Source organism: Pongo abelii, chromosome 2, assembly GCF_028885655.2.
Source record: "Pongo abelii isolate AG06213 chromosome 2, NHGRI_mPonAbe1-v2.0_pri, whole genome shotgun sequence".
NCBI classification, from domain to species: domain Eukaryota; kingdom Metazoa; phylum Chordata; class Mammalia; order Primates; family Hominidae; genus Pongo; species Pongo abelii.
In genome coordinates, this window is record NC_085928.1 from 116,397,280 (window position 1) to 116,412,998 (window position 15,719).

At 53.3% G+C, this 15,719-nt stretch overlaps 1 protein-coding gene across 10 annotated transcripts in view; it reads right to left on the reverse strand.

Moving 5' to 3' along the window:
* DLEC1 (DLEC1 cilia and flagella associated protein) overlaps window positions 1-15,719 on the reverse strand; it is a 76,192-nt gene that overhangs the window by 1,557 nt on the left and 58,916 nt on the right. For 3 of the 10 annotated variants that reach the window (XM_054552317.2, XM_024244232.3, XM_054552314.2), the window contains 15 exons: window positions 13,484-13,637; window positions 12,687-12,797; window positions 11,621-11,751; window positions 10,900-11,091; window positions 9,422-9,492; window positions 8,808-8,959; window positions 6,721-6,839; window positions 6,128-6,198; window positions 4,524-4,729; window positions 4,293-4,409; window positions 4,082-4,207; window positions 3,880-3,974; window positions 3,571-3,655; window positions 3,158-3,376; window positions 579-740 (listed from right to left, as the gene is read on the reverse strand). In XM_054552317.2, the coding sequence (XP_054408292.2) occupies window positions 579-740; window positions 3,158-3,376; window positions 3,571-3,655; window positions 3,880-3,974; window positions 4,082-4,207; window positions 4,293-4,409; window positions 4,524-4,729; window positions 6,128-6,198; window positions 6,721-6,839; window positions 8,808-8,959; window positions 9,422-9,492; window positions 10,900-11,091; window positions 11,621-11,751; window positions 12,687-12,797; window positions 13,484-13,637 (2,011 nt within the window). Of the gene's footprint in view, window positions 1-578; window positions 741-3,157; window positions 3,377-3,570; window positions 3,656-3,879; window positions 3,975-4,081; window positions 4,208-4,292; window positions 4,410-4,523; window positions 4,730-6,127; window positions 6,199-6,720; window positions 6,840-8,807; window positions 8,960-9,421; window positions 9,493-10,899; window positions 11,092-11,620; window positions 11,752-12,686; window positions 12,798-13,483; window positions 13,638-15,719 lie in introns of those variants that run through there. The other 7 variants (XM_024244231.3, XM_024244233.3, XM_054552315.2 and 4 more) reach the window with 4 other exon arrangements.

Genomic DNA, 15,719 nt, shown 5'->3' on the forward strand with positions numbered 1-15,719 from the left:
AGCCTCAGCCCCAGCAGCTGCCCAGGTGCCAGGCTGGAGCGCCTCGGCTCCACTGCTCAGCCTCCTGCCCCCGGCCTCTCTGGAGTCCTCCCCAGGCCACTCCTTCACACTCCTTACCAGCAGCCCCTGCTTAGCCTCCACACTACAGCCTGGTGACCTTCTGGTCCATGGTGTTCTCCCTGGTGCTTGAAGCCTGGCAAGCCCCAGGGCTGTCCTTCGCAGCTGCCTCAGGTGCTCTGTCCCACCCATCAGGCCTTTCTTTTGGCCTGGCTGTCAACTTGTTTCCCTTCCTTGATTAAATGGTGTTCAGGCTTCATGTACTTCCTCCCGCAGGGAGCCTTCCGTGATTTCCCACACTCTGGCCCCTTACCTGGCTTTGGGCTCATGAGGCAGATGAGGTTGGATGGCCCTCATCTCTCTGCACACAGGGCCTCTTCTAGGGGAGACTGAGCCCCAGGACAGAGGCAGGGGCTCCTTATTTCTGAGGGCCCTGCTAGGTCTTTCCTCCTCTGGCCCCAGCAGAACAAAGCCCAGCCCACTTCCACCCTCCTCCACATGTAGGTGGGCCTGGGGCGTGCCTGAGTGGTCTGGTTGGTGTACTCCAGGAGCAGGTTCCGAGTAAACACCATCTCTTTCTCTCCACTCGCACTCTGCTGAATGTCCACCCCAGGCAGTGTCTGGTCGGCCCGGAGCTTCTGATAGGAGAGCAGCTCCAGGGAGAGTGAGAAGGACACGTTCACCTGAGCAGACGTGGACATGGTGTCAACTCCGGCTGCAGAGGGCAGGTGGCCACTTCCCCACCTGGAGCTCCATCCTCCTTTCCTCCCAGGCCCAGCCTTGCCCAGCCAACAGCCCAGCAGCTCCCCAACCTGGTGCTTTCATTCCACAAGCGCTGCCCAGCACCTACTCTGCCCAGCACCCTGCTAGTGTCAGGGACAAGTCATGTCTGCCCTCAGAGGTCAGAGGCTAGAAGGGAAGGGACATGAGCAAGTTGCCCTTTACCACTTCAAATGCCCAGGGCTGTAGTTGGGCTCAGAGGCAGAGGAAGGACTTGGTCTGTGTGCTGAGGACAGTGAGGAGCCTCCGACAGGTCACTGACCTGGTGGGGAGGTGGGCTGCAGACCACACATGAGTGTGATGATGCCAGACCAGGGGCTGAGGCTGTAACTGAGGCTGGACAGGATGAAGCTTGGACTCCTGGCTCCCAGCACAGGTCCTTGGTACAAGCTTCTCAGAATCAACTGAGGCACTTGTTAAAAATACAAATTCTTGGGCCTCACCCAGACCTTCACATCTCTGGAGGTGGGGTCTGGGAGCTGCTGCCTTAACAAGCTTTGTCAAGGGACCTAATTTGCTGGGAGCAGTGGCTTACATCTGTAATCCCAGCACTTTGGGAGGCTGAGTTGGGAGGATCGCTTGAGCCCAGGAGTTCAAGACCAGCCTGGGCAATATAATGAGACCTTATCTCTGCAAATAATAGCTGGGCATGGTGGCATGTGCCTATGGTCCCAGCTACTTGGGAGGCCGAGGTGGGAGGATTGCTTGAACCCCCAGGCAGTCGAGACTTCAGTGAACCATGATAATGCCACTGCACTCCAGCCTGGGTGACACAGCAAGACCCAATCTAAAAAAAAAGGCCACTGATCTATTGCCAGGCTTAGAAACTGCTGTCCTAAACCAAGATATGGGTGTAGGGATGAAGAAAAGAGAATAGTGTTGGGAGAACTTTAGGAGGGGGCATCCGCAGGGCTTAGTGGCTTGGTCAGAGATGGGTCTAGGACAAGGGGTGCCAGAGCTCTGGGCATGAGCAAGGGGGCTGGGGGTGGTATTTGCTGAAATAAAATGCCACCACAAAAAGGAGGCACAGATGTGGGGCAGGACAAGGTGGGGAGGGGATGGGGAGTTCACTTTGGACAGGTTGAGTTTGGCTCTAGAGCCTGGGAGATAATTCTGGCCAGGAGCCAGAAACCTGAGCATTGTTAGCACATGGAGGGTGAGATGCAGCACCATTAATTATGTGATGTCCTTTTTCTGGAACCTTTGGGCTTCCCCAGAGCTGCCAAGGACTTTTAAATGCCTGGTGGCTAACCGCCATGTCTCCTTGGAAGCTCTGGTGGAATGGAACCTCTGGCTGTGCTCTGGGCCTTCCCCTCCATTTAGCTCGTTGAAGGGAGCAAATGCAAAGTGGGTCAAGGGTGCCATTCTGTCTTTTACAGATCCGTGTGTGTCCCTGACCTCCGTGATGAGGTCCTCGGGGAGTTCCATCACCTAGCACAGCATCTAGTACACAGCAGGCCCTTGCTACACAGTGGAGTATACATTGGATAGAAAGAATATGGCTGTTCACTGAGGCTCTGGAAATGGATGAGACAACCCAGAAATGTGCAGAGTGAGGCTAGGACCCGGCAGAGCTCAAGGGAGCACAGTATAAAGGGAAGCCCTCCAAGGAGAAGAAGAAAGAGGGCCTCTGAAGCAGGAGGGGAAATAGAAGACAGGGCGAGGCTGTCTACCCTCAGCCTGCCTCTGCACACCCTGGAAGCCCACTGTGCAGATGTGGGTGTGCGCACACTCAGCCTCATTCCAGTTGCCTCAGAAACCAGAGGAAGTTGATGGTTTCCACTGAGGTCCCGACATTCCCAAGACCTTCCCCTACCTAACCAACTCTGAAAATCCAGGATCCAATTGTCACTAAGAATAAGTCAGAAGAGGAAAATTTACGTTAGAACCTGGAGTGTCTTCCAATTACGGCAACCCCATGGGCTCACCTGAGCTGGGACACAAACCCTGAGCTTGCACAGGAGGACAGAGTCTGTGTGGGAAGGGGAGGTGCTCACAGGAATGCATCAGCCTCCGCCAGCATCTCAGCAGTGGGGACTAAGAGGGAAAGGGAAGTCTGGGGACATTTATGGAACACGTGCACGCATGTATGTGAACACAACATCTGGTGTGGCCATGCCCATGTCAGCCACTTGTGCAGAGGTGCTGAATGTGGTGTTTCTGGTGGGAGTGCACCCCCGAGTGTTCATGCAGGGTATGGCAGGGTCAGGCATGCAGTTTGCATCTGGGTACAAGCACGTGAGGGTGGCATGCAGGGGTGCTGTCTGTACGCATGTGAGGGTGGGCCATCGAGGCAAGGGCTGCAGACTCCCCCACTGACCAGCATGTTCTCCTGTGCTTGGAGCACCAGCTGCTTGTCCGCTGAGGCTGTCTCCTCCTCACACTCCTGCTTCTGGCCAGGGCCAGGAGCTCTGTGGTCCCGGCTCGCCCCGTCTTGAGAAACGGAGAAGGGCCTGGAGACCATGAGCCGGAAGTAGTGTGGGATCTCTGTAGTGTTGGTCAGCTTCAGGTGGTGGGTGGTCACCAGCTCACTCAGCACCTGGGCAGCCACAGAGGTGGGAGGCAGGGAATGCATCTTGTCTCTCTCCTCAACCCCATGGCTCTAGGGGAGGGCTGGGAGTGCTGGGGGAGGGGATTTGGACTCAGACTATAAGGCCTGAGTCCCAGAAGGGCACACAGAGACATCTGAGGTCCAGGTAAGCTGGCAGGGCCAGAGGGTGGCAGCACACTCACCCCAGAGCAGGGCTGCTCGGGAATGAGGTCACTGGCCTGGCACTGGAATTCCATACTGCCGCCGTAGTCCAGCTCCACACTTAGCCTGCCCAGCAATAGGCATTGTTGGGGCAAGCCAGGCACCTAGGGCCTTCTGGCTGCCCCCACTCTGCTCATCCAGCCTCGGGCCAGCCTTTCCCTGGGCTCTTCTGCTGACTTCTCCACCCATGCCCGTCGTTTTGCTTTGAGAACCCTGCCTGGCTCCACCAGTGCCTGGTGAGGGTGCACCCCATGGGGATGAAAGGAGATGGGGCACCCCAGCTGACTCACTGTGCAGGCCTCACGTAGCTATGCAGGTCCAGTTTCAGGGGTCCCACTGCAAAGTCCTGCAGGCGATGCCTCTTCCCTGGAATCTCCCTTTCCACCTACGGAGCCCAAGTCTGATCACAGCTTATCCCTGGGCTGAGCAGGCAGCATGCTACCCAGGAGGGAGCAGAGGCTGCCGCCCCCACCCCAGGCCGGAAGAGCTCACCTTGCTGTCCAAGCTCATGAAACCCAGGGCGTAGCCAGTACACTCCACCTTGTGCAGGATCTCAGGGCCGAGCACCATGGGGGTGAAGGAGATGTAGATGGTGCTGCTGCCCCCAGCAGGGACCACCTGGCATAGACACAGCAGCCTTAGCACTGTCCCATGCCCACTGGCCGGCCAATGCAGACAGCTCCCAGCCCATACCCCAACTCACCACCTGCTTGGGGCTGATACAGTACAGGTGGCTGGAGGGCACCCCCTCATGTGCCTGCAGGATGACTGAGATGAGCTTCTGTGCCACCCTATTGCTGGCACTGGAGCTGCCCTCAACCTGTCACCAAGGAGTCACTGAGGTTCACGCAGTCACTGAGGTTCAACTAGCCTACTGGCCACACCTCAGTGGCCCTCAGTGGCCAGCCTGCCCCGCCCCTCCAACCCTGCTCACTGATGAGTCAGTTTCATGGCTGAATTCTGATGAACTGGAGGGGCTTGGGGACCAGAGGAGGCAGGCACCCTCAGGGGTATCAGGGCACACAAGCTCATTCCCGGCTTGGTCCCGCAGCGGGAAAGGTGGCCCGTAAAACACCAGCAGCTCCACCAGCCGGTCTTCCTTGTCTTCTGGAACATAGGTCTCCCAATCCAGGCGGATGTCTGGGGCAGATGTGGGGGGCAGGGTGAGGAATAAGGGAGGAGCAGACAACCCCCCGGGGCCCCCTCCTCCTCATACCCCCAGACAGAGATGACCCATTCTCCCATACCCAGGTGGAGGGGGTGCCTCTCTGCCTCTCTAATGCCACTTCCAGGCAATTCTCATTTAAAATTTAAAAAAAGGCTTTACAGGCTTATGCCGTCTGGCTCTATCACCTGAAGTCCTCATGGTCACAAGATCAGATCTCCATGTCCAGGTGCCTGAATGCAGGTGCTCTGCTCTCTCCCCACAGCTGCTTCTCCTTCTGGCCTGTTTGTGGGCAGGCTGGGCTCTCTAACCCCCACATGCCCTTCCTTCTCCCCATCTATCCATCAGCCTATGTCAGCTTTCACGTCCTTCCCCAGGCAGATTAGTCTTAGGGGGCCGCCATGTCCATCTCTGTCTTGCCAGCATCCTTGTATCTCCCTTTGCACCCACCTGGCAACACCTAACCCTGAAAGAACTGAACTGTGCCGTCCCTCTGAGTACCACTGGGGGAAGTCCCCTAGCTGAACAGATTGCCACTCCCATCAATCTGTCCCCAACCTAAGCTGGGGCTCCCCATTGCTCTCCAGCCTGCACCATGACAATGTCAAGCCGTCCCTGCCCTCCTCCGACACCTCCATCTGCCTTCCCACACCCAGCCGGTGGCCCCACCTCATCTCCCAGAAGCCCTCAAACTGAGAAGTCCCCAAAGTCCTGTCCCAAACCTAGACTTCTGCCTGCATTGAACTCATCTTCCCCTCCCCTCCTGCCTTCAGTCCTGCTTGCAGCTCTCCTCAGGGGCCGGCGTGGCCAGGGCCCCCTCTTCAGTGTCACCAGCTTCCTCTCCTAACCCTTCCTCAGGCCCAGAGCACTCTTTGCCCCCACATGCTCCCCTGGCCCACGTCGGCTTACCCTTCCTCTTAGACTCAGCCTACACTCTGCCCCCACCTCCACAGGGGAGCCTGGCCCCTCAACACGTTCCCCCAGCACTCCAGCCTTTCCTTCAGTTGTAGGCCACACACTCCACACACTGCAGCCCACAGTCACATCTGTCCCACCCATCAAGAGGGAAGCCCCTCGGCAGAAACCCTGCTGTCCTGTCCCCGCTGTATCCCCAGCAGCTCTCAGGCAGCTCAGGTCCTGCCGGCTGGAGGAATGAGAAGGGGATCCCCTCTTGTTGTCTGTTCCTCCACACAGCAACCCTGATGAGAGCAGGGCATCCGTGGGCCCATCCACACTTCCATAACCACAGGCCCCCTGGACACCTGGGTCCTGTTCATGGGCCACTGGCTTCCCTCCCACCTTCCCTCCCAGCCTGGCTCACCACAAGGCACAGCCTGTGGCAAAAGCCGTGATTTCTCTCATGCGTGTCTTACCACAGGGGCTGGAGTTATTCAGGCGAAGGGTTCGGGTAACTGTGTCTCCTCCGGAGACCTGGGTGCCGAACCTGGAGGCAGACAGACTGGATTCAGTACAGCCACAGCCAGCATACACCTTGCAGGTAGGGAGCAGGGCTGGGACTGGGGGCTCAGGCAGGGGGAAATACCACAGTGGTCTGGCCTCACTCGAGAATTAATGAGACCCGGGGCTGGGGCCTTCCCCAGGCGGCACCAGGTGAGCTGGGCTCTGGGGCTGCCCTGTGCCCTGGCAATCCACCCACCTGCCCTGAGCAGACTATGCTGATTCCAGTTCAACTGTGCCAGGGGCCCCAGGGCTGGTGCTGACCTCGGACCACACTGACTACTCACCACTTCTGCCCCACAAAATCCCTCAGAGATGTCCAGGTGGTGGCCACGTCCCCTGAGGCCACCTTCCCCCAGGAAAACCCTGGCCTGGAACCTTCTTGTAGGTGGCACCAATGGCCCTAGGCCAGCTGGAGAATAACAAGCCAACGTGGGCAGCCCAGCCCGGAGGCCGGAGGGTTTCAGGGGCTACCAGGGAGCAGAGGCTCAGGCTGAGCATGGAGCACCTGATGGCTGGTTCCTTCTGGCCCTGGTCAGTAGTGTAGGAGGTGGTCCTCAGGGAGCTGATAGGGCAGCCCACCACTGCCATGTGCACTGGGATGACTTCCGGCGGCAGGTCTCCCACCTGCAAACACACCCCAGCCCTTTGTCACTCCTGTCACTGGTTGCCACCACATCCCCTCTGGGCAGGGCCTCCACTTGTCCAGCTAGCCCAGGGACCCCACAGTTTGGTCCCAGCCTCACTGTGTACCACTCTGTCTTCTCTCCCACTTCCCGCCATCTCCACTCTCCCTCCCAGCCAGGCAGCCTGCACAAAGCTCCCAGCCTGAGGACTTTTTTTTTTTTTTTTAGTAGACACAGGGTCTTACTATGTTGCTTAGGCTGGTCTCAAACTACTGGCCTCAAGCAATCTTCCTGCCTCAGCCTTCTAAAGTGTTGGATCTACAAGTGTGAGCCACTGCACCTGGCAAGCCTGAGGCTCTTTGGCCTCTGGTAGTCCGTCCCTTTGATCAAATTTCTGTCTCTTAAATGCAAAGAACTTTATTACTTTTCTCTGCTAATCAAAAGTAATAAATCTTATTTTTAGAAAATATAAGAGTGTGATAATCACCTCCAATCCTACCTCTGCGGCATGACTTACTGTTAGCATTTCAGCGTACAAGTGTCTACACTTCTTCCGTGAAGACCCAGATATAAATGGGGAGCATGCTGCACATGCCTTTAATAATCTCTTCTTTTAACAATATAGGATTATTGTTATTATTATTATTATTGAGACAGAGTCTTGCTCCATCGCTCAGGCTGGAGTGCAGTGGCATGATCTCAGCTGACTGCAACCTCTAACTCCTGGGCACAAGCGATCCTCCCACCTCAGCCTCCTGAATAGCTGGGACCAGAGACATATGCCAGCACGCCCAGCTAATTTTTGTATTTTTTGTAGAGAAGGGGTTTTGCCATGTTGCCCAGGCTGCTCTCAAACTCCCGAGCTCAAGACATCCACCCACCTCAGCCTCCCAAAGTGCTGGGATTACAGGCATGAACCACGGCACCCAGCCAACAATATAGTATTAATTTTTACTAATAAAGAGTTTACAGCATCATATAACAAGCTGTGCAGAATTCCCTTAGGGATGTGGCCCAATGTCTGTATCCACTCCTCTACTGACAGACATGGAGAAGGGGGCTCAAAGCACCCTTTCCCCTGTATCTTCACCAACAACTTTAAACCTTGCTAATGTGTCAAAACCAGTATTTTGTGGCTCTTTTGCATTTCTTTAATTATCAGTGGTGGTGACAGATTTTAATATGTTTATTGGCCGTCTGTATTTGTCTTTCTCGGAGTTGTTTATTCAAACCTTGCCCACTTGGGATACTTTTCCCCAGCTTCCTGTTATTTAAGATCCCTTTTTATATTAACATGATCAATTCTTTGTCATACATAACACACACAATTTAAAGCAAATATCTACTACAATTAATCTGTTCAGTTTACTAAATAGTTCATGAAAATCTTCTGTTTAACAACTTAACGGTAGGATAACGTATGCATGTTTCATCCCTCCAGACTAAACTAGGGGTGCCTTGCTGGTTACCTTATTCATCCCTGTATCCTCCACACTACAGTGGCCCACACAGGAACCCACACACAGTAGATGCTCCATTTACGCTGAGTGCTGGAGCAATTAAATGGACCCCTGGGTGAGCCCCACCGAGGGCGGGGTAAAGACGTGGCTCTGGGAGGCTGCTACTGTCCCTCCACTCCACACTCCCTACTCCAGGTCTTGGGTCCTGACCCAGGTAGCAGCCTACTGTCTCCTCTTCCCTCCTCGATATGGCCCCAGCCCTGCACCTCCTGGGAAAAGGTGTGGAAAGTTCTACTGCTTATGAGGACCCCTCCTGCCTGAAATGCCTCAGCCAGAACCCCAGAGGCTGCCTCAGACACGAATGCCCATCCCAAGCTCGGTGGGCATTGCGTTTCAACCTGGTGAGGTTTGAGGGTCTGAGGGCCAGGTGTTGGAGGGGAGAGAGGCTGAAGGTGAGGGCTGGGCAGACTCTCCACCCCCCAGGCCACTGCCCTCCTGTGTGCCCTTACCGTGCAGATGAGGTTGTCCCAGTACTCGCCCCACATGTTGGCACAGCCTGTGATGTCAACGCACAGCTGCTGGTAGGGCCCCAGCATGCCCTGGGAAATGTGAGGGAAGAAAGCAGCTCCTTTCCCGTGGGATAGCATGCTCTCCATAAAATCTGGGAAAGAACCACGACTGTGGGGGATTCACGGGCCTGGGGTTGGGAGTGAGGTCCAAACCCTCGGGTGTGAGCAAAGCACTGTCCCCGACAAGCCACCCTCCAGCCTCTCCTTGGTCAGTCTATATGTGCCCTCCTCCTGGGAGCCCAGAATCCAGGGGCAAGCTACTCAGGGTCCTGCGTGGTCAGCCTCTCTACTCCCTGAGAGGCCGGGTCCCCATGGGAGCCCTCCCTCATGAGCCACTCCCATCCCAAATGGAGCCCAGGCCCTGTGCATGAGCCTGTGCTCTAGAAGGGAAGTGGCCTCAACAGGAAGAGGCATTGTCAGGTGGAGCGCCTTGGCCATCTGAGAGCAATCTCTGGTCCTGGTCCCACTCCCTGGCAGCTGCCGGCCCACATCCACAGAAGGCCATGGCTCTGGCCGTGGCCTGGGCCCCGAAGCCCCACCCTGGTGGCGCTTACCCAGCTGCTCTCGCTTGGCCAGGTGCTCTTGCATCCGCACTGTCTTTAGCAGGGCAGGAGCCATGTCGGGACTTTACAAGTGGAGACACAGAAATAGTATCAAGTCAGACAAGCCTGTCCCAAGACCTGAGCCAGGTTCTAGAGCAACCAGCATTCTACCAGGTGCCCAGCAGAGGAAGGTGGCCCTGCCTGCTCTTCCTAGGGGAGAGCTGGTCAGTTCTTTCCTTTACCTCCTTCTCTGGTCTTTGCTCCCACTGTACCCCTACCATTCAAACATCCCCAGCTGTGGGCCACCTGCCGGCTGCAGGGATTACCTCCCCAGAAACCCAGGCGGGCTCTGAAGCAGGACTCCCTGCCCACAGGCTCTGTGCCATGGTTACTCCTGGACACAAACCCAGCCCAGACTCCCCATCTCTAGCCCAGAATTCTGCAACAGGCCCATTTCCAGTTTTTCCTGCTGACATCTGTCCAGCATTGGGTACACACTAGCTTTCCACAATAGAAAGTTAATGCCTTACAAACTGTTCATGGCTCCCCTTCCACCCATAGCCGTGGTTTCTAAGTTGGGCCCTCTTGCTTCACTAGATTAGGTGGTGAGGTGTCCACACAGTGGAGATTCCAGAAAAAAAAAGTCCTAAATTATAATGTTTGATTTCAAGTTAGAGATTTGCAAAATTCCTGAATGTTTAACAATCAGTTCTCCTGAACCAGTGCTAGCTGGTTCTGGCACACCTATGTGTATGTGTAGGTGTGTGTGTGTATATGAGCATGTATGTATGTGCATGTGTATGTGTGTATGTTTATGTGTATATGTGTGTGCATGTGTATATATGTGTATACATATGTGTATGTGTGTATATTTGTGTCTGTATGCATGTGTATGTATATGTGTATATGCATGTGTGTATGCATGTGTATATGTATGTGTATATGCATGTGTGTGTATATGTACGTGTGTATGTGTGTGTGTGTGTGTGTGTGTATCTGTGTATGTATAAGCAGCACTCTAGATCTTGCCTCTGTCCTTACACATAGTAGCTTTGCTGATCACTGTCTGATCTATGGGGCACCCCATCTCAGTCTCCACATGTCAGCCCAGGCACGCTATCAGTGGTCCCTGAAGACTCCCTGCTCCTGAATTATTCCTCCCACCCCTTGGCCTGCACAGTTCCTTCTGTCTACAGTAACCTCTCCCTCACTACAGGCTCATCTGCCTGGTCCATCAGAAGCCTCCACTCCAGCAGGCCAGGCTGAGGAGAAGGGGCCACAATCCCAGCCTCTCCCACAGGCCCACTCAGGGCCCGAGAGGTGGACAGCAGGAGCCATTTCCTCTCTGCCTGTCCCCATGTCTACCTGTAAAAACACACACTCCCATCTCTCACACCGACCAGCCACTGGGCCACTGGCCACCTAAGGCTCAACAGGGTACACCCCATCCAGCTTCATCTGCCCTGAGAAGTGAAAGAAGCAAGACTTACAGGCTGGTCTTTTTGCTCAGGCTGTTTTGGGGGCTCCCGAAGTACTCAAACTTGAGGGAGAAAGGGGTCTGTATTGGGGAGCGATTGGTGAGAATGAGCTGGCGATTCACACGGGTCCTCAGTGGCACCATTGAGCCGAAGTCCAGGCGGAGCTCCTTTGGGTGGCCTGGCCACTGCTCTGTGCTGAAAACACTGTCCTGTGCCCATTGGTACTATGTAACACGCCACCCTTGGCCCTGCCCAGAAAGCCATCTTGGGTGGGCGTGGAGAAGCTGCCCAGACACCAGGCTTCATCCTTGGACTCCTGTTCCATTGAGCTGCCAACCACAGACCCACCTTTCCTGCCCACCCATGATGCTGAGAGAGGCTTCAAACTCTGCACAAACTGTCCCTGGCCAGGGGCAGGCTGGCATGGCTCCCAGTTGCTGGGCCACATGTGGGCAAGCCCAGGGTACCTACAGCCCTGTCCCCTGCCATCTCCTGCCTGCCTGGACACCATATGCCTCCAAGTGTGTGTGGGGAGACCACACGGAGGGCAAGGACGGGATAAAGGGAGCTGTCCCCACAGGAGTGGTGAGTGGCCGCAATAACACTGTGGTGTTTTCTTGGCTGCAGGAATTGGATGGGCGCAGACTGACACCACGGTGCTGGGCTGGTCCCGGGCGTGGCTGCCTCATTCCTCAGGCCACTGCCACCCCCAGACCCCCAACCCTGGGCTCACCTGCAATCAGAGCTCTCCTTAGAGATGGCAATGGCCACTTGCAGTCCCTGGGGCTTCCCAGAAATGCCTAGAACCAGTGGCTTCTTCATGCCTGACACGTGACAAGGGAGGGCCAGATGGGTCAGCTCTTCCTATAAGAAAGCCCATCCAGGGGTCAGACCAGGGCTGGGGACTCTGAAGACGAGCCCAGATGGTCTTCCGCAGCACAGGGGATTGCTGTGGAGGGTTCAACACGAAGGCCTTGACCTCTGGCCAGGATCATCTCCAGTCCCTCGAGTGAGCCCAGCCAGTCGGCCCACCCTCGGCCCCAGGAGGCCTGGCCCTTTCCTCAGGGCTTATGGCTGTCTGAGTCTGCCCCAAATATCTGGGCATGCCCATGTGAAGGGAGACCCCTCAGAGAAGGCCTCTGGAGAAGCTGCACACTTCCTCTGATGAAGCTGCTACCCTAGAAATCAAACCCTCCCTGAGCAAGATCTGTTCCACACCTGGGCCTGCCTGTCTGTCGTCCCAGAGCTCAGGCCGACCATCCCCATATTTGCCAGTGGGAACTGAGACCTGAGTCTGCAAGTCTCTGCAAGGAGGTTTTCCCACAAGAACCACAAAGGGATAGCTAGCAACGGCCCTAGGACTGAGCATATTCCGCCCTGATGGCCTTCCTCTGGGCCACTCCAGGGGGAAACCTAGGTACCAGTTAGCCTCCCCAAGTAGTACCTGGCACAGTGCCTGCTGTGAGCAACAGCTCTGCTCTGGATGTCTGGGCAAATCGGAAAGCTGGGCCCACCTGCGGCCACAGAGAATGGCCTGGGGAGGACAAAAGCTCATGCCAAAGGCCAGGCATGCCAGTGGGTCTCAGGGCACATCCAGGCCTGCTCCAGGCTCTCTGACTATGTGTCCCTAGGGAGCAGACCCAGCAGGAATGGGGACCCCAGACCCAAATGCAAGAAATCTCTTCCCCACCCACAAGAACCAGCAGTGTGGTCTAAGGTAGGGCCTCCCTGGTGGCACAGATACATATGGTTGGCAAGGTGCCTTCCCAGTCACTCAGGCCCTACATTGCCTTACTCACCTGAGTATGAGCAGTCAACTCCAACTTGAGCTGGCACTCCTCGCTCGGGCCCAGCAGGCCATGTCTCGGGGAGACTGTCACCATGCAGAAATCTGCCTGGTGCCCCAGGAGCTGGCAGACACATGAGTGAGCCTGTTGTCACTTACTGGGCTCCCAGAATGGACCAGTATCCAGAGAGTGCTCAGCACTGCTGCATGCAATGCTGGAGACTGGCAGACTGGGGCCCACAGCAAAACCGACAGGGCTGGGTGCTCACTTCTGGGGATAAACCACGGGTCCCTTCTCCTCTCCTCCTCAACCCTAGATGGACTTTACCACTTGTTGGGAGGTTGTCTGGACTAAAGAAACTGCCCTTGAAGGCCCCGAGGGATGGGGAGCAGAGGGCAGATGCTTCTGGTGCACATGGATGTGGCCTTATGTCCCACGACACTCAGAGCTCCCCAGTCAGCCACAGGCAGGAGCAGCACCACAACTGGGCTCCAACAGCTACCTGGGCCAGTCATGGGCTATGCTGGGTAGGAGGCTCTAGCTGTGTTCACCAGAAACTCCTTCTTGGGCAGGGAACTGGAATTCCCTAGAGGCAGGGCAAGAAAAAGCTGGACCAGATATGCTGCTCCTTTGAGGAGCTTTTATGCACACTATGAGCAAGGGACAGGCTGTGGGAAGGAGGCTGAGTATTTCTGTTCTGCGAGGATTTTGGGGGACAATGCCCCCCTCTACGTGAGGGGCATCTGTTGCTGAGGGGCATCTGTTGCTGAGGGCTGCAGACTGCTGCCTGGTGCTGTGGGCTCACTCACCTTGCCCCAGTGGAACTGGGTGGGCAGGAGCGTGCCATTGATAAGTGTGATGGTTGTCTTCGTGGGCACACCCAGGTAGAGATTTCTAACCTCCACCTGGCTGCTCTGTAGGTACACATGGGGCTTCTGTACCTCAGCATACACAGGAAGGTAGCTGGAACACAAGGAAACAAAAGGCATACTGATCAGAAAAGAAGAAGTAAAGCTGTCCCGATTTCTAGATGACATGCAGTCTATGTAGAAAATCCCAAGGTATCTATATTTTTAGAAACTCTAGAACTAATGAGTGGGTTCGGCAAAGTTTCAGGATATAAGATCAATATACAAAAATGAATCACATTTTTATACACTAACAACGAACATGTGGAAACCGAAATTTAAAATATAGTACCATTCATAATTGCTCAAAAAGTAGAAATCTTGGGTGTAAGAGAAATTGTTGCAAGAACACTTCGGGCTTATTTCAAAGTGGCTTATTTCGCTTTTCCTCTGGGCATATTTCAGAATGGCTACTTCCCCTCCCCATCCCACCCTGGCTCAACAAGAGAGAATTTTTTTTCCAGTTTTCACCATGAGAACCTACTGAGCCCCCAGGATTTTTAAACTCTTAAGCTAGCCTATACTCAGCCACCAGGAATTTGTTGAAACTACCATTTAAGTGTTCTTCTGCTTCAGGTAAACTGATCTGTATTCTCAGTATTTGCCTATATCTCCAGCTTTTGGGGTGGCCACTTGTCCTGCAACCTCAACTCTCTGATAGATCTAAGAAAAATCATTGTTTCAGTTTGTTCAGTCTTTTCTTGTTGTGAGAGCAGGAGCTTGATGGGCAAGCTCTTTACATGTCTGAACGGCTGAAGGTATTTTGTAGGTATGATTAATGTTCATAATCAGTTAAGTTTAAGTAAAGGAGATTATCCTAGATAATCTAGATGGGCCTGATTCAATTAGTTGAAAGGTCTTTTTTTTTTTTTTTTTTGAGATAGAGTCTCACTCTGTCACCCAGGCTGGGGTGTAGTGGTACTATCTTGGCTCACTGCAACCTCTGCCTCCCGGGTTCAAGCAATTCTACCGCCTCAGCCTCCCGAGTAGCTGGGACTACAGGCATGTGCCACCATGCCAGGCAAGTTTTTGTATTTTTAGTGGAGACGAGGTTTCACTGTGTTGGCCAGGTTGGTCTCAAACTCCTGACCTCAAGTGATCCTTCCACCTTGGCCTCCCAAAGTGCTGGGATTACAAAGGTGAGCTACCGTGCCTGGCCACTAAAAGGTCTTAAAAGCAGAAATGGGGTTACCCAGACAAAGAAATTCCATGTGTTTACAACAACTTCATCTTATCCCCAAAAATGCCAGCATGCCCTTCCTGAAAACCTGCCCTGCAGATTTTACGCTTGCCTAGCTAGTCCCTATAGTTGTGTAAGCTGATTCTTTGTAATAAATGTCTTAATAGGTTATTAAGAAATAAATATTAAGCCTTGACTGATACAACCATATCAAGGTAAATTCATATGTAAATACAAAAGACAGAATAAATGTATTTTTGCTTACTTTTCTATCTGATTTAAAGGGCAACTATATAAACCAATAACTGTAAAACTGTCTTGATAAGCCTATAATGTATAAATATGTAATTTGTATGACAATAATAGTACAAAGGAAGGGGAGAGAATAGAGCTGAGCTATATTACAGTAACATTTCAGACTACTGAAATTAAGTTGGTGTTAATCTAAACCAGACTGTTTTGAAATTAAGATATACTATAAAGCCCTGGACAACCAGTAAGAAAATAACTTTTTAAAAAGTAAAAGAAACATGGAAATTAAAATGGCATACTAGAAAATACCTGTCTAACAAAGAAGAAGGCAATAATGGAGGAATGCAGGAACAAAAACACAAAATACATACAGAAAACAAATAGCAAAATGGGAGATGTAAGTTCTACTTTATCAGTATTTACATTAAATATAAAGGGATTAAACAATCCAATCAAAAGGCAGAGATTAGCAAAATAGATTTTAAAAAAATGATCCAAGTATATGCTGTTTACAAGAGACACTTTAGATTCAAAGACACAAATAGTTTCAAAGAAAAAGGATGGAAAAATATGTATCACGCAAACAGTACCCAAAAGAGAGCTCCAGGAGATACATGAATGTTAGATAAAATAGGCTTTAAGACAAAAATGGTTATTAGAGACAAGGAAGGATATTTTATAATTATAAAAAGATCAATTAGAAAG